General features: G+C 34.1%; 1 protein-coding gene and 1 long non-coding RNA gene across 18 annotated transcripts; both read right to left on the bottom strand.

The window, feature by feature from the left end:
• Positions 1-132: 132 nt before the first annotated feature.
• Positions 133-1,394, bottom strand: LOC149988531 (uncharacterized). The gene is made up of 2 exons (XR_016504139.1): positions 1,007-1,394; positions 133-596 (listed from the first exon to the last, which is right to left on the bottom strand). It is a non-coding gene; the product is annotated as an uncharacterized LOC149988531 (long non-coding RNA).
• A 342-nt stretch (positions 1,395-1,736) lies between these two features.
• LOC112284482 (putative methyltransferase PMT11) lies at positions 1,737-6,330 on the bottom strand. 17 transcript variants are annotated; one of them, XR_016504137.1, is made up of 10 exons: positions 5,398-6,327; positions 5,090-5,193; positions 4,715-4,984; positions 4,275-4,424; positions 3,832-4,102; positions 3,506-3,616; positions 3,252-3,406; positions 2,545-2,660; positions 2,162-2,310; positions 1,737-1,967 (listed from the first exon to the last, which is right to left on the bottom strand). XR_016504137.1 is itself a non-coding variant. In XM_090251818.1 (9 exons), exons 1-9 carry the CDS (start codon positions 5,486-5,488, stop codon positions 2,226-2,228), a joined length of 1,353 nt encoding a protein of 450 aa, XP_090107944.1. In that variant the 5' UTR covers positions 5,489-6,327; the 3' UTR covers positions 1,990-2,225. The 17 variants fall into 17 exon arrangements, 15 of the variants coding, with proteins under 15 accessions (XP_090107944.1, XP_090107948.1, XP_090107952.1 ...); XR_016504138.1 differs by lacking the exon at positions 1,737-1,967 and adding an exon at positions 2,948-2,985 and having other exon boundaries at positions 2,144-2,310; positions 2,545-2,799; positions 3,247-3,406; positions 5,398-6,326; XM_090251818.1 differs by lacking the exon at positions 1,737-1,967 and having other exon boundaries at positions 1,990-2,310.
• Positions 6,331-22,462: the final 16,132 nt, after the last annotated feature.

The following is a 22,462-nucleotide window of genomic DNA, read 5'->3' on the forward strand; positions in this document are numbered from 1 at the left end:
GTCTAATTCTATTTAAGATTTATTTAACGTCATATAGTAAAACTTTATGTTGTGATATATATATATATATATATATGTGTGTGTGTCTCTGAGAGATTCTAGCCTTGGAAGATAAATAAGTAAAAAATATAGATAAAAAGCTTTAGTAAAGCAGAAAACCATCTTCAGTCTGCTTAACTCTTCTTTTTAGTATTGTTTTTCTAGTAGCTTACACAGTTTTTTGTACCCTAATGTAGTCTTCTAGGTATAATACTATGTGCCAATACACATTTTTTTGTTACTATTTTCCAATATTCTACAAATAAAATTATCCTTACATAACTAATATTAAGCTGCTTGTTTGATTGTTTCTATTTCCAAATTTTGTTGATGATTTATAATGTTTTTTTATTTGTGGCAATTTGCATGAATGCATAAATTCATTATTTTATTATTGTACCTTTCTTCATAAAACATATATATATATATATATATATATATATACACTATGGAGTGATTCCTTTCAAATTGCTATCAAGAGACTTTCACAGTCATCAAAACATTACTCCGAGATGATCTTTGCTTTGTTGGTCTTATATATGGAATGATTCGTGTAACTTGTTATTGAATTCATGGACATAAAAGAATTACAAGTGTGTATTAAATAATTCGTAAAATAAAATAAGTGTAAAGGTTTAGACCAAAATATCAAAGATGTATGATATAATGGTTTGACACAAGAAAAAAATTTCACATAAAAATTTCACATAAATAAAGTATTAGACTTGAGGATTCCTCAAAATATTCAAAAAAAATAAATTAGGTTAATTTACAACTTATTCACGTAAGCAGAAATCTTTACATTATACTGTAATGTAACCACATCATATTAAAAAGTTGAAATTGTAACGGCTGGTGTTATAATTTAAAGCTTCTATATCATATTATAAGTTTCAAAATTGGGTGATGTTAAGACTTATCAATAATAACCAAAACAGATGTTAATTTTTAATTAAAGAAATAATACCTTTAAATATGATTTCATTATATTACGTTTTTCTCCCAGATAATAAATCTTCTTCAAGGCATAACATTTGTTGCAATATAAGGAGTGATGTGACTTTGTTGTATGCTTTGGTTTATTTCATTGAAGCACTTCACACGTCAACCATATTTTACTTGAAAAAAGATTCCACGATTAGACTCCTTGATCGGCTTAAGAAGTCTCAAACCGCTCTGGTTAGTGAATGTCACAATCGGAAGATGAGATCAAATGCCGAGGAGTGAAGCTTCTATAATTTTAGAATGGCCTTTCCGAACAGGACTAACTACCAACCTCCACTACTGCCCCTTGGCGTTATCAAATTACTCTTATTCTACAATCGACGAATGCACAAATTCAGAACATAAAAGTACATCAGTTATGCCAAAGTAGTTTCTGACAAGAGAGTAACTTATCTTTGCAATATTTCCAATTCTCCGTGTCTAGAATTTGTGTCCGCCAGCGAACTGATTTGGCCAGCCTTTGCACCCGACGTACTATAGCATTTGACTCCCGCACCAGCACCCAACCCCCTGGCCTCAGAATGCGGTCCATTTCTAGTACTATGTGAGCAATGTTGCACCTGCTGGCATCAATTACATTAGTAACCGATTTATTGCTATCCAATACTTGCTGAGTTATTTCACCAAAATAATTATTAAGTCGCGCTATTTGCACAAGGTTTTCATCACGATGTAGGTGGGCGAAATCGCATCTCATCTTCTGCCGCTAATCGACCGTTCTCCTCACTTGCTGCAAATAGTGCTTCCGTGTTTGTGTTGTCATTGTAGGCATGTCCACAGTATCATTCGACCAACTGATATGGCATGAGGAATCTCACCTAGTAGCTGCTTATAATGACTTAAGCAAATTAGAAAATGAGAAAAAAGACGAAGTGCTTGTAAGAAGATCGTAAGCCCGGGGATATGTGTCGAACGGCTCACACCTAGATATAAGGAACAAAAGTGAAAGTGATATGATTGTATCTCAGATTAGATCATGGATGCGGGAGAACGTGTCAACGGCTAAATGCCACTCGAAGTCCAAAACATTGCAACCGAGCTTGCATCTAAAATGAAATGAAAATGAAAATGAAAATGAAACAGAAGAGTTTCTGCGAAATTCATGAGAAGGATATACCAATCGTGAAATTAAAACAATCCCTCCCCGAGATTTCATAATTGCAACACCAATGAGGCCCCGATTAAAAATCACCGGTAAAGTATTCGGTCCGCTGATTGGAACGACATTCATCACCCACCAATCCACGTCTTGGTGCAGCAGCAAATCTACAATTTCAAGCGTCACCTAAATCAACGTGTGAAGTGCCTGCTGTTCATATAAAAGGGGATGAAGACAACCTCTCTGTCTTATTCAGGTGATTACTTTATCGCTAAAGATCCGGCTATCTTACGCAGCTGTAACATGTACAATATAAACAGAATATGAATTCTAATTTAAAGAAGATAAGGAGCACATTCTACTGAAGCAGTTTATATTCACTCAACAAAAGAATATCTTACCCTCCATACAGAGCTCGCATGTCCATGACATTCCGAAACTCTTCTTTGCGGAGCCCTAAACTTCGCAGGTAGCCTTTCATTATAACATACCAGTATCTTCTATCTCCTTTTAGTACCTGATGCCGAGCCAACCTAGCATTCATAGAAATGCTATGAATTCTAGAAGGTGCGGACAACCTCATCGGCCATTCAAGGACATCCGAAGTAGTTCAGCTTTCAGGCAGGAAAGACATACAGGGTCTAAGTGGAACGTACCTGCAATTAAAACAATCCCTCCCCGAAAATTCACAATGCTTAATAAAAATTACAGTTACTGAAAGTAGAAGCGTGGTTCAATGTGCTCTGCAATCTCATCACTCTAATGAAAATTACCATGAAAATGAGGTCTAGCAAAGGGCCTTACCAACAGTTCTTTGGATCTACTGCAATTTACTCTGGAGTCTTCGTCACGATATCAACGAAATGTTTGTGCAAACAACGGTACAAGAAGCATATTATGCAAAGTTTCAGGTCAAAACAGCTTTGGTCGATAAAGAGTTCGCTGATTAGCGTGACATTTTCCCCCACTTGCAAAATCTACAAGATGTTCTCTGTGCACCTTCAGGAAATCTGGTGATAGGTGTTAAAATAAATAAAATTATAGAAAGTAAAAATCTAAAAAGAATATAAGAAAAGCGATTCCTTGAAGGTTTGAGCCTCTACCATACATTGTCTGAATCATCCTTTTCGTCGCAGAAGGCTGGAACAGTATCAATTGGTCGATCAATATAACAGGAATCGTTCAAAGGTTTGCGCCACACGGCAACTTGCCCTTCTTTCCCAACTTGTTTCCAACAAAGACGACTAGTCAGGCTCTCAATTCCTGCACACGAGAGACATGTCAACGTTTAGGTCCTAAGGTCAGGGCAGACATCCTGCAGCGAGGTTTTGCGGGGCAGAGTCACAACGGCAGAGCTCCAACCTTTCCAAATATTCTTTTGTTTTTCTTCATTCTTATAGACAGGCGGAGCCGACCAAATAAAGTATGCGCCGGCTTGGAGCAAACGATTCACCCCTATCAGCAGAATTCCATCTGAATACAGCATCTCGACAAGTTTAGGACTTCTGCGCCTAGACCTTGCAAGGTTCACAACGTCATCTAACATTGTTCTTACAGGTTGATGGAGTTGAAGATGATTGCGCTAAAGGTAATCCCTCTAAATCTCCACAAGAAAAGACATCCATTTTAACCCACCAATGCAGAGATATGAAGATGTTTCTCATGGCACAGTGATGAAAGACAATTACCATCTCGAGTCCAATTGATTCGACAGCGAGAGCAATGTATCAAATCGAAAACCTGACTAGGATAAGGAAGTCGGCGAGTTGCCAAAATAGCAATCATTGCTGGCACGCCGCGTTCCAAAGCAAACTGTATCTGATTTTCATGAACATCCTTGGGTGCAATGGACAGGGTGATAACATCTCGGTCAAAGAGGCTAGCTCCAAAACTTGCTACACCACAGCGAATGTCCAGGACGACACGAGTACGGCGTCCATATTCAATAATAGGTCTCATCTGCATCAGATATACTCCTACAATGAGGTGAAGGTTGATCTCTTTAAGTGCTTGAAAGGGATAAAAACTGCAGTGACTCCTTACAAATCGTTTGAGATCACGACTTTTCATTTTGCAATCAATAGAGCAACATTTCTCAGAAACTCGCAATGCAAAAGGTCTTCTCTCTTACTTTGCTAATTTGGTCAAGATATTGATTGGCACCGTGTGCAAATTGAGTTCCACATCCTGGAAAAATGAACCTGTCCTTTTCAAGCCTTATCCAGTACTGCCCACCTTTGTCTGCGACTAGTTGCTTGTGTGGAACATTACTGTACCATACCTGCATTATCCATTCGAAAATGTTACATGTGGTAAATCTTCACTTGTCACTGCTCTTCAGTGGATAACAAAATCTCCCCAAGTCAAGATGCAGGACGCAAAGCACCAACACAACAAAACTACGAGCAAGTTCTAAAATGTTAATGCAGACAGATGGCAATCAGAGAGATGGAATGATTTGATATCAAGAAGAAGTCAACTCAAAAATTAAAGCTAAGAGCTTGAATGTAGCTCTGTAGAAAACTGGGAAATCAACGTGAAAGGCACGGTGAATATAGAAGAGGGATCAACCTCGTCCCGGCTCTTGGGCCATCTGATTGGAACTTTGTACGTAATTGGCGCTGCAATTAAGCAGCACATGCGTTCTGTGAGCGTGGGGCAATGTCTTTCCCAATTCTCCCCCCGGCTCACTGACTGCAACTCCTTGATAGCAGCAACATTATCAATACAAGGAACGTATTCTTTCAATCGCGAGGGACAAACTTCGAAGTTATATCCTTTCACACCCCCAGCGCTTTTCAGTGCAAAGGTTCTTGAAATGCTCATCTCGGGTTCCTCTTTCTGGATGGAAGTTAAAACCACATTACTCCAATATTTTAAAACGTGCATTCAATATGTTTAAGCAGGTATGCAAAGCAATTTGAAGTCGCAAGGAAGAAGTTTTACCACACTAAGTTTATATCCAAGTTCATCTTCAACGCTTGCTGAAAGACAGTCCTCGTTGAATCCCCCGTTGACGTCTAAGAGCTTGAATGTAGCTCTGTAGAAAACTATAAACCGAGGACGTCAGAAAGTACACACTTCCGTCGCAACTCCATTAATATAACTGGAAGAACAGTGGCAATTATTGCATCACTACGAGGGAAAAAACCAATTCCAACGACCATGTTCTAAGAAGTTAATGCAGGCGGATGGCAATCAGAGAGCTAAAAAATGAAATTCAGCCTGCTTAAACTTGTGATTCTGCTCCACACCTGAGAAATTCAAGATTAACCCAAGCATGCGGAGTCTAGTAAGTGTTCCTACGTCTTTGACATGTCCTGCTCTTGATTCACTCGCCGGCATCAAGGTTCTCTGTCAGTTTAAGCGGAACACCACAACTTATATTGCAAAGCTCGTGTTCTGCAGTTTTCTTCAACTGCGCAAGTGCCGGTAAAAATGCACTACTATCAACTTGTCCTCGATCTCTGGCTTGACTCCAACGCACAATAAATTCATGTACGTGATGGAAACAGGGAGCCACTTGCAGAAGAATATTTTTTGTTTATTCATCGAGACGCGGGTCTCCAGAACGACCCTCGCTTGTGGCTCCGAGCAGCTGCTGCCAAAAGGTCCCAACCACGGCCATTTTCTGTGAAGGAGAATCGCTAGCTTCCATTCTCAATTAAAATGAGACCGAAAGAGGAGTGGATATTTTTTCCTATTTGTTTCACAGAAGCTAGAACCGCCTCACTTTGAACAAAAATAAGAATAAAATCTCATGAACGCAGAAGGAAAGCTCAAATTCTACATGGCTATGGCGCTGTAGAGTAGACTACAACTACTACACAGCATAAGCAAATCACGACGTGCATGGGAATGGGCCATGGCATTATTTATCCTCATGGCAATGGGGGCATCACGGCAAGATTCCCGCCCTTCGGTTCAAACTCTCGCTGCTGACCCTGCGCAACGCAACCCGCAGCCGCCCATCGTTTCGCAGGGTCACCCGGGGGAACCCTGGTGAGTCGATCGCCCGTCATCGGGAACACGTTCGAGAGTTCCCCTCTGGGAACGTATTGTCGGCGAGAACTCAATTTGCAAATCTTTTCCTCCTTTATGGTAGATCGGATATTGTTTAGAAGATGAATCGATACAAAACTTGTGCCTTTGTGTTATTTATATTTTACAGAAATATATATATATATATATATATATATGTCTGAAATGTCAGCTAAATTGATAAAAATAGCTTTACTTATCTATTTTTTGATAAAAATGAGTTCTCACTTCATATCTTACTTTATCACTAAATTAATATTATTGGATTTTCTATCTTATTATGTAAAATCCATATATTTGTCATTGAAATACATGGTAAGAACCTTATTTATGCATATTAACACAATATCAGCAATATTGCTTAAAATATGATTTTTTGGTAATTCTATTGTTTGAGAAATTACCGATATCTAGCTTTCAAATCCAATAACCATATGGTAATAATCTTGCTATATATGATAATCAAGCTAAGATACTACCATTACATCAAAACACTAATTTATGATCTCAATATGAAAATCAATAATATGAAAAATAGTCCAAACATTACATTGATTGTTTGGAATTCATTAGCATTGATTGTATTAAAAAGGCTGAATTTTTTTAAAAAATTACTCTGGTATTTTATTGAGAAGTTAACTTAGTAACTTAATCAGGTGAACAACATTCAGCACTAAATAAAACTCACAGGAATACAGGTTCATTCCTTGTATTTTTTATATTTAATATACACATGTCACTATCTCATGCAAGGTTTTGAGTTTTCATTGTAATTATTTTAAATTTATTTTGTATTCAAAATAATGATGATTAGCTCTTATTTGTAAAGTAATCTCAAAGTCTTTGACACAAGTATTGAAGAGCACCAACTACGCTGGTTTTATAATAAGGAACAGATTACAAAAAAGTCAAACAAAATATTAAACAGTTTATAGATTTTTTTTTAACTAGCATTAATAATTGAACTGATTATTTGAAAAGAAATGATTATAATTCTACATCATGAATATCTATACTGTAAAAAATTAATTCAAATTTTATATTATACTAAAAATAAAAGTGTGTATACTATAATATTTGTATTATTTGATTTTAAAACTCAATAAAGAATTTCAAATAATATATGTTAAAATCATCTATACATTTAAATGAACAAGAAGAAAAATCTAAAATATAATCAAATATAAAATAGTAGATGATTATTTAGAGATATTTACAAAATTTAATCAAGAAAATTGTATATTACTTTGATATTCATATATATATATATATATATATATACTCCAATAATAAAACTTTTGTCATTGATATAAAGACATGTTATTTCTTTCAATATTATAACATATTTTATGAAATCTACATTTATATACACATATATTTAAACTTATTTTCATTATTTTTATAAAACTTCATAATTAAATGAGAGCTAATATTCTTCTATTCTTTTGATTTGTAAAACAAAAAATTTAAGTCAACATTACAAATATAAAGAAGAAAATTTTCTTCTTCTAAATCATACTAAATTATAATTATAATAATAAAATCATGCAACATAAAGAATTTCTTAAATGTAAATTCTTATGTTTTGTCATTTTTTTCAATCAAAACTATTCTATTTTTTGGTTTTTATTATATATATATATATATATCATAATAGTCTAATTTTTTTAAGCTATATGTAATCTATTAAGATTATACACTATAAAATATTTTTAGAGCTTAATTCTTTCACACTTAAATTTTATTTCTTTTATTACTTTGTTATTCTTATTTTTTAGTCTCTTGTTTTTATATTATGATTAAAATTAAATAGCAGACAAATCACTAATAGTACTAAGAACGGATACTCTTTTCCAAAAATATTTCTAGTAGACATATTAAAACTATTACAAATACAAAATATCATGTATTATCTATGATCTAATTTAATGAATATCAATTAATTTTAGAATTCTTTAATGTATTTAAGAGTAAAGATTTTCTTCCTTCTTATTTCAACTTAAGAAGTTGAAGATTCTTAATAATTTTTTTGTCATATGTTTTTATAATGGGATATGAATTCCTTACATATTTCAGTATATATCACTTTTTTCTAAAATTTTAGACTTCTTTTAAATCTAAATCATCTCAATCCAATGTCAATCCTTCAAGCAATGTCAATATGCTTTCTATCTTGTTTTTATCTCTTACCATCTCATTTACTTAATGAAAATATTTTAATTCTTTTGAGAAGTGATTTTTCTATATTCCAAAAATCCAACCTTTAAATACTATAAAATTTATATATATAGTTTAGTAACATGATAATATATACTTTTAGAAATTTTGAGCTAAAATCTTATTATATTGCTTAAAATATAGCTCAAAATACTATCACTATTAAATCACGTTACTTACTACCTTTAGATTGCAAGGAGTAACTTCAACTTCCTACATCTCTTTTATCTCAGCTTAGAATTCATCAAATAGTATATAAAAAGTAGAGTAAAAAAATTGTTCTTTTCAATCCTAGTTACAAATCTTTCATTTCTTCACATATGCGTGCATTATGTCTAAAAGAATGAATCAACACCTTAACTTTGAGTGTCTATATTTTTCATAAAAACTCCATATCATACAAAATTTGTACCAAAATTATAGTAAAAAATCTAAACTTCTTAATTCTAGCCTCTAAGGTTTGAATGGCCTTAAAAGAATAACAATAATCCTTAGCATGGCCTTTGAAACCTCCTTAAAGTCCATTGAGCATGAATTTTGATTAATAAAAATAGAGATTTTTATCATCTATCTCTATTTATCTATATGCTTGGTCTGACTACTCGTTCTATACTAAAGCCTTCTCCAATATTTTTTTTTAATAAGTTTTACATTTTATGTATCCTAAATACCAAATAAAAGAAACAAATCAAGATTTTAAGAGTCACCAAAGTCTAATAAAGGTGACTTTTAATCTATAAAAACTATTATCAACATATAATAAACTTCAATAGTAGTCTTTTTAGACTAACTATTTCAAAGTACTAATCTAACTATATTTTGTGATTAACTAAAATCTAATAATGTGAATGTCACCACATTGTATAATAAATTGTATATTAAATATATATACATTATTTTCATATGGTAACCTAATCATAATACAACAATATTATATCTTGTTATTTATTCAAAGAAGAATATATTGTTCTTGAGGATCTTCATCTTGAGTACGTCTTTTTGAAGGTTATAAAAATTATAATGTCTTGTTTGATAAATCATAAAGTAATAGCTCTTGAATTAAATCTATTGATTGTTGCTTTTTCATCTCCTAAACATCACAAATATACAAAAGTTACAAACAATAATAGAAGATAGAATCCTATCTTTTCTAAATCTTGTTTCTTTTATATGAAAGATTTTCTATTCTTTATCTAAGTTTTGATGGATGTCATTGATGAAAAGTTTCAACTTTCTTTATAACATTTACAAGTTTCTTTGTTGGCTCCCATGTACATTAATTAATATTATATCCATACTAATGAATAAAATATTCTAATATATTTTGGTGCCACTTTGAATCTAAGACTTCTTCTATTTCAAATTCTTGATTATTATCTATTATTATAAGAAGATGTGATATTTGTCTTCTTTTCAAGATATTCACTGTCTTATATAGTTCAAGAAGATATACATAGAATATGAGATGAAACTTCATAAATATTGGTAGATATAATTAATAAGCAACAAGATTGACTTATTTACAAATAAAAAAAAGGTCTAAGCTTATGATAATCTAATTTGTCATAAAGACAAGTAGTCTTGATATTGTGAAAAATTAGCCATACCTTATTACCTACAATAAATTAAAGGCTGTTCATTGCAATAGGCATTTACATTCATTTTTAGTTATTCTTGAGCTTTTTTTAATTATGCCTTTATTATTCCATATAGCTTTGACAAATGATTTGTCAAATCTTTTGATACATGATTATTAATTTTAAAAAAGTCAAAAGTATTAAATTATGGATGATAACTATAATTGACAAAGAAAGGTGTTTATTAAGTAGAAAAATATATTAAGTTATTATATGGAAACTTTGCCAATGGCAAAACAATTCTTCCATCATCTTGATGATAATTCATGGTACATGTAGAATAGATATTAATTCATTTTTGAAAGATATTGATAAAATATATTAATAGTCTATATAATAGGAAATTCAGGAGGACAGATGAGTGATTTAGTTATTAAAAGTAGTTAATTTCAGAATTACGGTTAGAACCTGGAGAATCAGGGGAAAGTATATAGGAATTGTAGAAGTTAATTAGGGTACTAGACTGTGAGAGTCGTGAGCCGAGGGCCATCCTTGTGATAGTGTAAGTTGGAGTAAGCTTGGTGCTATTTCTTTTCTTTTGTTTGTTATTTTCTTTGAATAAGAGGATTGAAAGTTTCTAAATATTGTGAAATGAATTATGGAATGGAAATGTGATTGGTATTGTTTGAGAAGAAGAAAGATTGAATGCTAAAATCTGAATGTAGTTCAGTAGAGAGAATGAGTTTGTGTTTGTGTGAAACACTGTAATATGAATGGCAGTTTTGTGTGAAGAATTCTAGTGATTGGAATGAGGGTAATTGTGTGTTGAAAGCTATGAGGGCGCAATATTACAGTTGGAGATTATGAGGGTGAATATATTGGTGAAAATAGCAGTTATTGGTATGACTGAATTGCTATAAGGAAGAGACCGCTAAGGTGAAGGAGGAGATTATAGTTTCCTTGTATGTTCAGATATTGGAAATAGAGATGATACATTCAGGAGGTAATTGATTGTGTGATCCTAACGTGAACGCTTAAGCAACTAGTCATTTCTCATGTTCGAATCTCCCTATATGGGTTTATGATGGGAGGTTTCTTTTAGAATAAGTAAAACAAGCAATCACATTTTGGTGCTACTGCTAAGGAGTAATAATAGCTTTGAGTGTTAGGAATTAATTACCAAACGTGTGAAAAAATTAGTAATAGAAGATGATTTCAATAGTGTTTGAAACAAGATTATGGTTAATAAGAATGAGAGCATTACATCGAGAAAAATAAATCAGTTGAGAGAAAGATAGGGAAGAGCGCAAGGAAGGAACTTACTTAGAGAGGAGCAAGAATGTAATCTTAAAAGGAAGCATCGACAGAATTGGATTAAACCATGGTTGCAAGCTTGTCAACGCATCCGAACATATCAAAAACCGGACAGACTGTTAATTCTGCAGTCATATGTATTATTAGAAAAACTGCCAAGAACACTTGTAGAAAATTTTATTAACATTCGAGTGGAAATCTTGAGGCCATTAACTGAAAGAGAAGGAGGCGAAGAAGAATTTGATACTCCATTGGGTATTTTTTTAGTAGGGGGTACCGCTAAAAGGAGCAATAGTGGCTCTTCAGATTGGCTCAAATTAGTCGCCAATAAAGATAACTATATTGTATTTCAAAATCTGATGTTTTCACCTACAATTCAACCAATAAAACTAGTTACAGATAATAACAGTAAATCGAGGAGCACTGAGAGCTCGAAAATTAGAATAAAGAAAAGCAGAGATTATTTTAAAATGGAGTTTAGTGGAACAAGAAATTCAATGGCGTCATGAGGACTAGCCATTCCTATTACAATACAAATGGGTGCAGTAGGTGATCGTACAACTAGTGTCGCACCACTACCTACTTTTTGGGGATTTTTGGGTGTGGATCCCAATCAATATTTGTCTCAGTTTCTTACAGCATGTATAGCTAATAATGGTAGAATTGAAGATATTTGGTTGCAATGGCTGCCAGTGACCTTAAAAGACAAGACGTTTGAATGGTACAACCGCCAACCAGTGGGTCAATTTCCAAATTGGGAAGCATTGAAGAATGCATTTTTATCTCATTTTCGGCCAATTGGTTTTGAGGACTGCCTTCGAGAGAGGTTAATGAACAACAAAATGATCCTAGGGGAGGCGGTGGAATTGTACTATGGCCGAATGGTTGATATACTCAGTAAGTGGCCGAATCACCAAATATTCAAGGTATTTATCTTATCCATATTAATCAATGGTTTGTATCCACCAGAGCTAAAAATGTTTGTAAAGGAAGCTCAACCAGTTACGGTGGTTGCATCCTTTAATAGAACTAAGGTTTGGAAGGAATACAATTATGATCAGTTTTTAACTACGGGAGCCACGATGATTCCAGTTCAAGGTAGATATCAAAATCCAACTTGAAACGAATCAGTGGGTAGTTATCCATGAATATTAAAAACAAGGGCCAATTCCAATACCAATATTCAGGGGCCAATTAATGTCACCTCATTGCAAGCTATACCACCGAACGTGACAACAACGTATGCTCCATATTTTCCGTATCAACAACAAGCGTTAATTATGGCAGAGATACCAATAATGCCAACCCTAAAAGATTCCACTGAAACCTTGTTATTGAATTTGACGAAGAAAATGGAAGAAATGGCTCCATCAACGTCATCAAACCAAGTTCCCTCAGTACCAACGGGACAACCAAAATCATTTTCTAACCCTACATGGAACAAGCTTAGTAGGTATATACTGATAGAGGCACCCTATATGCCTGATGGGGGTGCAAGAAGACTACTTCATTGTTTTCGTTGCAGACAGATTGGTCATTATGCCAATGAATGTCCCGATCCCAGAGCCAGTGACGATTATGTGTCAGTTTGTAGGAATTGCAAGCAGTCGCGGCATACGTATCAGTAATGTAATACTCCGTTCAATGTCAATAATCGGGATCAGCAGATCCAAAGCCAAGGAAAATTTGAGGAGATAAATCGAGGTCTTCAAGATTCTCCAATAAATCGGGTAGATAGTGTCCAAGCCGTTCTTATCCGGAGTTAGCAAAAAAAAAAATGACCAATTCAACATTTAGATAATCCCGATGCAAAAGACCAATTTGACCCAATTAGGGGACCATCCAATCCAGGTCCTGTTACGGGCTTTGTACCCAGTATGAGACCTGACTTGGTGGGACAATCCAATGAGGTCCCAATTACGGAGGCTTCGATTTTGTTCTAAGCAGTTCTAATCTCTACGTAGTTTCGAGAAATGTCCTATCCGTTGGAAGATCCTCTCGGGGGCGGAAATTCCAAGAAAGCCCATGCTTCTGTTCTAATTCCGAGTCCAAGGCGGAAGAATATCTTACCTCATGGAGTTAAACTCAAACCAATGGAAAGAAAGAGGACATTGGGAATTATTTTAAATATGGAATCCTATGATATTCTGAAAGATTTGGATGTTTTTCAGCCTTCAATTATAATGAAGCAACTTTTGGCTGTAGCACCGGAATGTCGATCTATATTGAATTCAGTGCTAATACAATAAAGATCCCACACTAAAGAAATTCATGAAGTTAGCTTAAACACAGATCCGGGAGCACCAACAATCGATGTATCAATCGATGGCGTTTTAATTCCAGGGGTACAAGTCGATGGTAGCTCTAGTGTAAATTTAATGAACGCGGATACAATGGAGGACTTGGATCTAAAGCAATTGCTACCTACGACATTGGTCTTGCGAATGGCAGATCATAGTTGGATAAAGCCAATGGGAATCTTATGAAATATTGCCACTGTAATCATGGGATTGATATACAAAATCGATTATATTATATTTCGATTACAAAGTTCTACATTATTGTATCCTATTTTATTGGGCAGACCTTGGCTTTATCAAGCCAAAGCTAAGAACGATTGGAGCTGAGGTACATCGATAATTGAAAAAGGCCGGGACCAGATTGTTCTACAGATGTACCCGGTACAATATCATGGAGAATCTCAATTGCCAAAATCAGAATTTACATCGGACAACGAGAGTCAATCGATTGAGGTAGATGACGATGCTATAGGTTCACCACAATTTGAGGTAGGACAAAACACTTCAATAGTAAAGGTAAGAATCTACCAATGTGGAAGTCCCGGCAAATATTTACTGCATCAAGAGGATGCGACTAACTCGGATTATGCTATTGCCGAATGGATGAACAATTCTGCAATCAATAGAGTCAGCACATTGGAACCAAATTTGGATGATTTCCATATGTCGGATAATACAAGATATTTAGATCAGAAGAAGATAATTAAATCAGAGGTTGTTGAAGACCCTATGTGTCAATCCATTAACTTGGGCACCAATGAAATGCCACAGCTAGTTAAAATATATGCTGGTATTATCGGTACAAAATTGGATGCTTAGAAACAGTTTTTCATCCATCATAAATCTACCTTGGCATGGTCGTATGCAGATTTGAAAGGGATTCTAGTCGACGTGTGTGAGCACCATATTATTCTAGAGGAGGGTGTTATGCCAGTTTATCAAAGACAACACCGACTTAACTCAAAATATTCTCTTTTAGTAAAAGAGAAATTGGATAAATTTCTCGACATGGATTTTATTTATCTTATTCCCCATAGTGCATGGATATCGCCAATGGTGATGGTACCAAAAAAGAATGGGAATTGTCAGGATTTTCAAAAACTTAATATGGCGACCAAGAAAGATTACTTCTCATTACCTTTCATGGACAGTATGGGTAATATATTGGTATTATCACCAGATAGTAAAAGAATAGGAGTGGGGCACCACTTAAAGTCATTCTGTGGTGTTGTTTTGGATTGGCTGGAGTGCCATTTTTTTGTATTTCTTGTGTTTTCGAGAGTAGTAGTTCCAAATAAAAATTAACAGTGAGGAGCCAGTCACAAGAAAGAGAACGCATGGTGGAGACCCATAGACAAGAACTATTCTGGGCTTGCTGTAATTCAATTTTGGAACTGAAAAAAGCAAAGGGTCAGTTGGTAATAGAACGAGAAAAGGTCGAGTTATTGACGCAAGAGAAATTGGTATTAAGTGACCAATACAGATGTGAAATAGAGTGGTTAAGGGCTAAAATTGAGGCCTTGAATGCCAAGGTGACAAGATTGACAGATGATTTAGTCAGTATTGGTCAAGCACAAGTATTGACGTTGTTAGTTCCCGAAGTTCCAGAAGAGAGGAGTCACTTTCAACGCCAGTTCGAATTGAGAGATGCCCAGATCCTGAAATTGGAAGCTCAAGTCCATGAACTGGGCGATTACAATGAAGACCTTTCAGCTCAGTTGAGGCAGGAGCCGATAGAATGATTAGAGGAGGACGAAGATTTGCAGTTGGAATCGGAATCTAAGGAATCAATAACAGATACTGTGACAATTGATTAATTAGATAGGCCAAAGAGATCACAATTTTTGTAGAATTTTGTTAGATAATTTTTAGATAGGTATCAATTGAGTGTTTGTGAAGACACTGTACAGATAGGAGTGGAACTATGTAAAATAGATATTAATTCATTTTTGAAAGATATTGATAAAATATATTAATAGTCCATATAATAGGAAATTCAGGAGGACAGATGAGTGATTTAGTTATTAAAAGTAGTTAATTTCAGAATTACGGTTAGAACCTGGAGAATCAGGGGAAAGTATATAGGAATTGTAGAAGTTAATTAGGGTACTAGACTGTGAGAGTCGTGAGCCGAGGGCCATCCTTGTGATAGTGTAAGTTGGAGTAAGCTTGGTGCTATTTCTTTTCTTTTGTTTGTTATTTTCTTTGAATAAGAGGATTGAGAGTTTTTAAATATTGTAAAATGAATTATGGAATGGAAATGTGATTGGTATTGTTTGAGAAGAAGAAAGATTGAATGCTAAAATCTGAATGTAGTTCAGTAGAGAAAATGAGTTTGTGTTTGTGTGAAACACTGTAATATGAATGGCAGTTTTGTGTGAAGAATTCTAGTGATTGGAATGAGGGTAATTGTGTGTTGAAAGCTATGAGGGCGCAATATTACAGTTGGAGATTATGAGGGTGAATATATTGGTGAAAATAGCAGTTATTGGTATGACTGAATTGCTATAAGGAAGAGACCGCTAAGGTGAAGGAGGAGATTATAGTTTCCTTGTATGTTCAGATATTGGAAATAGAGATGATACATTCAGGAGGTAATTGATTGTGTGACCCTAACGTGAACGCTTAAACAACTAGTCATTCTCTGTGTTCGAATCTCCCTATATGGATTTATGATGGGAGGTTTCTTTTGGAATAAGTAAAACGAGCAATCACAGTATACCTGTCAAAGACATGAATCTTAAAGAAAGAAAATCCTCAATACACTCTTGTGTCATTGAAAGGAACTACAAAGTCACTCAAAGATAATATAATATTGAATTAGAATAACTATAGCCAAAATAAAAAGATTAAAAAGTCTTGAAACAAGACTAAGAACCAGAAAGACATTATCAAGTGTGAAGAAGGCTTCACTCTTGCCTCCATATATATACTCTCTAACTAAGAGCCACGTGGCAATATTCTATAGGACCTCTAACATATGTTGACTTTGCTAGCCACATGTCTTAACTTGCAAGGCAAGTTATCTATATAAGCGCCACGTAGTTAGCTTGTTCTATAAGTTAGTATACAGAATTAATTTGTCTCACAAGCTACCAACATGTAGTTAATTTGTTGGCGAAGTTTCTGACCTATAAATTCATCTAAAGTCAAAATTGAGTCTATGAAGCTTTTAGGAAGCTTTTTTAGAAGACTTTATGAAATTAATTTATATTTATTTATTTCTATCTAATCATATACGTAACTATTGAAGTAAATGTATATGTTCATGACATTACCCCTTCTTTTAGGGATGAGTTCCATAAAGAGCGGTCATCATCTTTCATAGACCTTTATAATTCTTCATGTTAATTTTGATGGGTCTCATTCATAAAAGGCCTCAACTTTCTTTGCTGCATTTGTGAGATTTTTTGATAACTCATGTGTGCTTTCACTAATATCACATCCGTTGTCGTGTTGTAACATGACTATATAGTAAAAATATAAATAAAAAAAATATTATTAATATTTAGTCATCTTGGATGTTAGAAATAGTGGCCAATTCTAGTGCCAATATTCAGGGTCAATTAATGTCACCCCATCGCTGTCATCGAACCAAGTACTCTTCGTACCAATGGGACAACCAGGATCGTTTTTCAATCCTACATGGAATAAATCTAGTAGGTATATATGAGTGGAGATACCTAATATGCATGATGGGGGTGTATGATGATCACTTTGTGGTTTCCATTACAGATTAATTGGTCATTATGTCAGTGAATGTTCCAATTCAAAAGCTAGTAATGATTATGCACTAGTATGAAGGAATTACAAGCAGTCGAGGCATACTTATCAGTAATGTAATGTTCCATCCAGTTTCAATAAATAGGATTAGTAGATCCAAAGCCAAGGAAAAATTGAGGAGATAAATCAAGGTCCTTAAGTTTCTCCAGTAAATCGAATGGAATGAATCCGAGCCATTCTTACCAAGAGTCGAAAAAAGAAGAAATGACCAATTCAATATTCGGGTGAGACTGATGTGAAGGGCCAATTTGACCCAATTACAAGGACATCCAATCTAGGTTCTGGTATGGGCCTCTTACCCAATATGAGACTTGACGTGGTTGGACAACCCAATGAGGTTTCAAATACGAACGCTTCGGTTCTATTTCAAGCTGTTCCATTCTCTATGCTATTTCAGGAAAAATGTCCTTTCAGTGGAAAGATCCTCTTAGAGACAAGAATTCCGGAGAAGCGTCATCCGCTGTTTTAATTTGGAGTCCAGGGCGGGAGAAAAGGGGACCACATGGAGTTAAAAGGGAGGAGAGGATAAGGAAAGAGACATTCATAGATTAGGATTTTTGAGATCGGAGAGCTAGCTTCAAGTTCCTTCTAAAGGTATAGAATTGGGTTTCATAGGGTTTGGAAGAACTTTGGCAATCATTGCTGAAGTCAGTGTTTGTATTGGTGAATTGGGTTTTTTTTTGCAATAAAGTAACGGTTGGTACTCTTGGCTGTTTTGTGAAATTGGAGAAACTTCTGTGGTTGAAACTTAGAGGTGTCTAGAGGGTTGAGTATGCCAAGTGCATACAAAAAGTTGTGTTAATTTGACGAAACAACTAGAGGATATTTGACCATTAGTGTAAAGAGGTATCGAAAGTTAGCAGATTGGAGTCGTTTAGGATTTCTGTAATATCTGCAGATCTATCGGTGTCGAGTTGTAATACAACTATATGATGAAAGATGATAATATAGATCTTATTATAGAAGTGCCAAGTTAAAAGAAAAGATAGAAAAATATGGATAAAGGATAGGAAGGTAGTAAAACTTTTAATATTGATGCTACCGTTTTAGAAAAAATAGCTTCAACTTATTTTGTAGGGCCAAAAATAAGGCAAAATAAGGTAGATTGGAAAAATAAATGATATAGATATCTTTAGGAGGAAGTTAAGAGCAAATTCTAGTAAAAATTACTTAAAAAAAACTAGATGTTGATACCTAGAGAGGACCGGTTATGAACCAGGGTCGAAATCAGACCCAGAGACACAAAACCGAGTCTCGACAACGACTCCAGAATTCTTTGGCAAATCGGAGAGTGGGATTTGATAGAAGATTAAATAAGGTTTCTATGGACATTGATTTTGGGTGATTTGGAGTTGTTATGACTTTGTAAGAGCTTTGCAAAATCAAGGTTTGTTTCGGATGTTTTGGATTTTATGAAATAAAATAGGGTTTATGTTTTGGGTGATTTCGAGAGTTTTGTAGCAGATCTATGGGTACAATTTTGTAGGTTTATGGTTATAGTTGTGTTCAATATGTGTTGTGAATTTGAGCTCGATTTAATAGTTGAATTAAAGGATATTGAGGTTTAAGTGGGTCAAGATCTCAGAAAGTAGAATTTTAGGTCTAGTGAGGGTTTTTAAGATTTCTTGCAATCTACTAGTTGGATTGGAGTAAAACTTATGTGAGAGGATATAAAACTTGCTTTTCTATGTGTATGAGAATTTTTAGATCAATCGAACGGTGCAAAGGAGAGATATTGGCTCTGGAAGATTGGCATCAAGATTGGAGAAGGAGGGCAACCAATACCCGAGCACATTTTTGAGGTTATCGTCAATTTGGTAACTTCAATCCTTTTCAATTTTTTTGTGCTTGTTTTTAACTTATTTTTTAAGAAGTGTGAAAATTTTGAGTTAATATCAACAGTTTATTCATTAGTTATTGAGGTTTAAATCTGTCATAGGAATTACTAGGGTTTGGTTTAGGATTTGGTTAGGGTTTGGTTAGGGTTTGGTTAGGACTTGGTTTAGGATTTGATTTAGGGTTTGGATTAGGATTTGATTTAGGATTAGGATTTAGGATTTGGTTTAGGATTTGGTTATAATTTGGTTTAGAATTTGGTTGGGATTTGGTTTAAGGTTTGTTTGGGGTTTGATTTAGGGTTTAGGATTTCATTAGGATTTAAGATTTAATTAGTTTTGGCCTAAAGTTTGAATGAAGTTCAATAGGATTTTAACTAGAATTAAATTAAGATTGAATTGAGATGTATTTGAGTGACATTTGTATTCTTTCTAATGTTTCTTTAAAAATTCCTATTGTTTGTTTGAAATTTCTTTGAGGTTTTTTTTAAATTTGATTAAGCTTGCTTAGCATTATTATAGTGTAATTAGAGTATTGTTAGTATTCTATTAGAATTAGGATTTTGTTATTGCAATTTCCATTCTTCCTTCCACAGCTAGGTGCTCGGAGCATTCTTAAGCAAGACTTCACGTATTACGACACTGGCTGGAATAAGGTGACTTTTGGCATGGTAAGTCGAGGACTTCTAGGCGGTGGTCAAGATACATTAGTGTGGATTAATGGTGTTTTCTTGCAACCTGTAAGTTAGATTGGATTGAAACTTCATGAACATTTAGAAGGCTTGCAAAGACACTAGTGGTAGAAATTTACAACAATCGGACAGTCAGATTGAGAATTACAACTTGCTGAAGTTCGCTATCTAGAGTTGGAGTTAAAAATAAAATAAAATAAAATAAAAATAAAAATAAAATAATAAAATAAAATAAAATAAAAAATAAAAACTAAGAAATAATAAAAGACTTTGTACTTAAAATATCTTGAATTTATTAAAAATAGTATTTCTAAGCACTTTGTATTTAGATTAAGCTTTTACATTGAAATCCGAAATAGTTTGTATTTAGATGTTTGAAACCCACTAGCCTACCTGGATACTTGCAAACATTGTTTTATCTTCTACAGCTAGATGTCTAGTGCATTCTCAAGCAAGATAGCACATAATACGACATAAGTGGTGAATCCGACGTGAAAGCTTAAGGTGGAAGGTATTGGATTTTGTTTATTTTTATTTTATTTTATGGAGAACAAGAATAAAAATTTTGAAGGAGCTTTGGAAGAAGCTTCAAGTGGAGCTTCTAGTGGAGTTTCTTCTAAAGGACAAGATATGTACATGGATCCATCCATTGTTAGTATGTTTCAAGCCTTATCATTATCTATGCAGCAACAGCAAAGTAATGATTGCAAGGAAGCTTTAGCAACCAAAGCTTTGCAAGCAGTGGTCAATAAAATTGACTAGTTTGATGGAAGGGATATTTCGAAGTATTTAAGATATTATGTTCAAGAAATGAAATAAAATCGGGTTTTTGAGATGAAGATGGTTGAATTATTTGGACTAGCCACGATATCAGAGATAAGAGAGCATATTATTTCAATTATAGAGCATTATGGAAATTCATGGGAGATTTTTTTACATGAATTAAAAGACGAATATTTCTTGGAGGATATTAATTGTATTACTAAGAAATTATTTTTAAAATGGATTGAGTAGTCTAATAAGAATTTACAAGCAACAGAGCTACTAAGAAAATTTGAGAGGCAGTATTATCAATTATCGAAGGTAGAAAAATTGACATTAGAGCCGAAGAAGGTTGAATTATTTTTTCAAGGTGCTGATGGAGAATTATAAGAGAAATTGGAGTTGCTTCTTGAAGACAAAGAAGAAGATGAAGGATTGACAACAAAGTCGAAAAATGTTGAAAATGTGGTGGGTTTGCTTGCAAAAAGAGAAAAGAAGAAAGATAGGAGTAATATTCCAAAAGCAATACAAGCACCTAAAATTCTAGTACATACAACAAGACTGACAATGCCTACTATTCAACCTTCGATATCTTTATCAAAGAAAAGAGACATGGAGATTGAAGAAATTATATGTGGAATGCAAGATCTTCAAATCAAATTATTAAGACTTGAAGAAAATACTTCTACAAATAATTTGAAGAATGTTTCAAAACAAGGGTATGTACAAAGATGTATCTAGTGTGATGACGTTTCACATATTAAAAAGGATTGCAGTGAATTTAATAATATGGTATAGCAAGAAATTATTTACTGGAAAGATGGAAAGATTGCATTAAAGGATACATAGGATCTCTTTTAAACCAATTTTGGCAAAGGAGGTATTAGAGCATTGATTCAAGATTATTTAAAAGAACATGGAATAGCAACACGAGAGAGTACAAGTTATGGTGCTTGAATAGATGATGACCTTGGTAGAAGTATGGAAACTGGTGAATTTTTGGCTTCTATCATTTCTACAATGCAAAAGGGAAAAATGCCTCGAGAAGCATTCTTGAAGACTGCAACTACAATATGAGGTGCAACAGGTTGGAAAGTTCTTGTTGAGTCTCTTTCAGTTCATGCATATATTGCTAAGAGTGAACATGAAGCTTTGATGGAAGAAAAGAGACGAGGAAATTTTGATGATACAAGAGGAGGAAATTCTTCTAAGAAGCAAACTCGAGGAAATGAGGCAAGTGAGGCATGTTCATAAGAATGACCCATCAAGGATAGTTTAGCATCATTGGAAGAGAAAACAAAGGAGACAAAAGATAAGGATAAATCAATTGCTTATAAGCTACTTTTTGATATTGAAGTGGCAACAAATTTAAAAGGAGTGCTGAAAGAACATATATTAAATGCTAAGGTGGAATTCACATTGAAAGAGATTTTAAAAATTACAAAGAAGGAGTTTCATGATGTTATTATTGACAGCATTAAGCGAAAGAGGCAATTAATGGATGAAGCTGGAATGAGTCATGCTATTGATGCAGGATTATATAAAGATGAAAAAGAGGTTGATAATGGGTACGAGCAATCAACAAATGAAAAGAATGGATATAATCAACGAGTACGTTTCAAAGATTATAGTGATAAGAAAATAGAGGCTTCAAGCTATTATACTCGGAAATATTGGACAAGGATAACCAGTGAAGTATTGGTGAAAGTAAGAGATATAGAAGAACCAATAGTTGCTTTAATTGACCATGGTTTTGAAATAAATCTTATGTCTAAGGATCTTTATAAGAAGCAAAAAT

This window comes from Physcomitrium patens, chromosome 7 (assembly GCF_059467195.1).
Source record: "Physcomitrium patens ecotype Gransden chromosome 7, ASM5946719v1, whole genome shotgun sequence".
Taxonomy (NCBI): domain Eukaryota; kingdom Viridiplantae; phylum Streptophyta; class Bryopsida; order Funariales; family Funariaceae; genus Physcomitrium; species Physcomitrium patens.

Coding starts and splice junctions, on each gene's coding strand:
- LOC112284482 (XM_090251818.1), bottom strand. CDS start 5,488: ATGCCGGCGAGTGAATCAAGAGCAGGACATGTCAAAGACGTAGGAACA. Junction 4,425..4,714: donor GGCCCAAGAGCCGGGACGAG/GTTGATCCCTCT, acceptor TGGATAATGCAG/GTATGGTACAGTAATGTTCC. Junction 2,311..2,544: donor ATGCGAGCTCTGTATGGAGG/GTAAGATATTCT, acceptor TTGAAATTGTAG/ATTTGCTGCTGCACCAAGAC.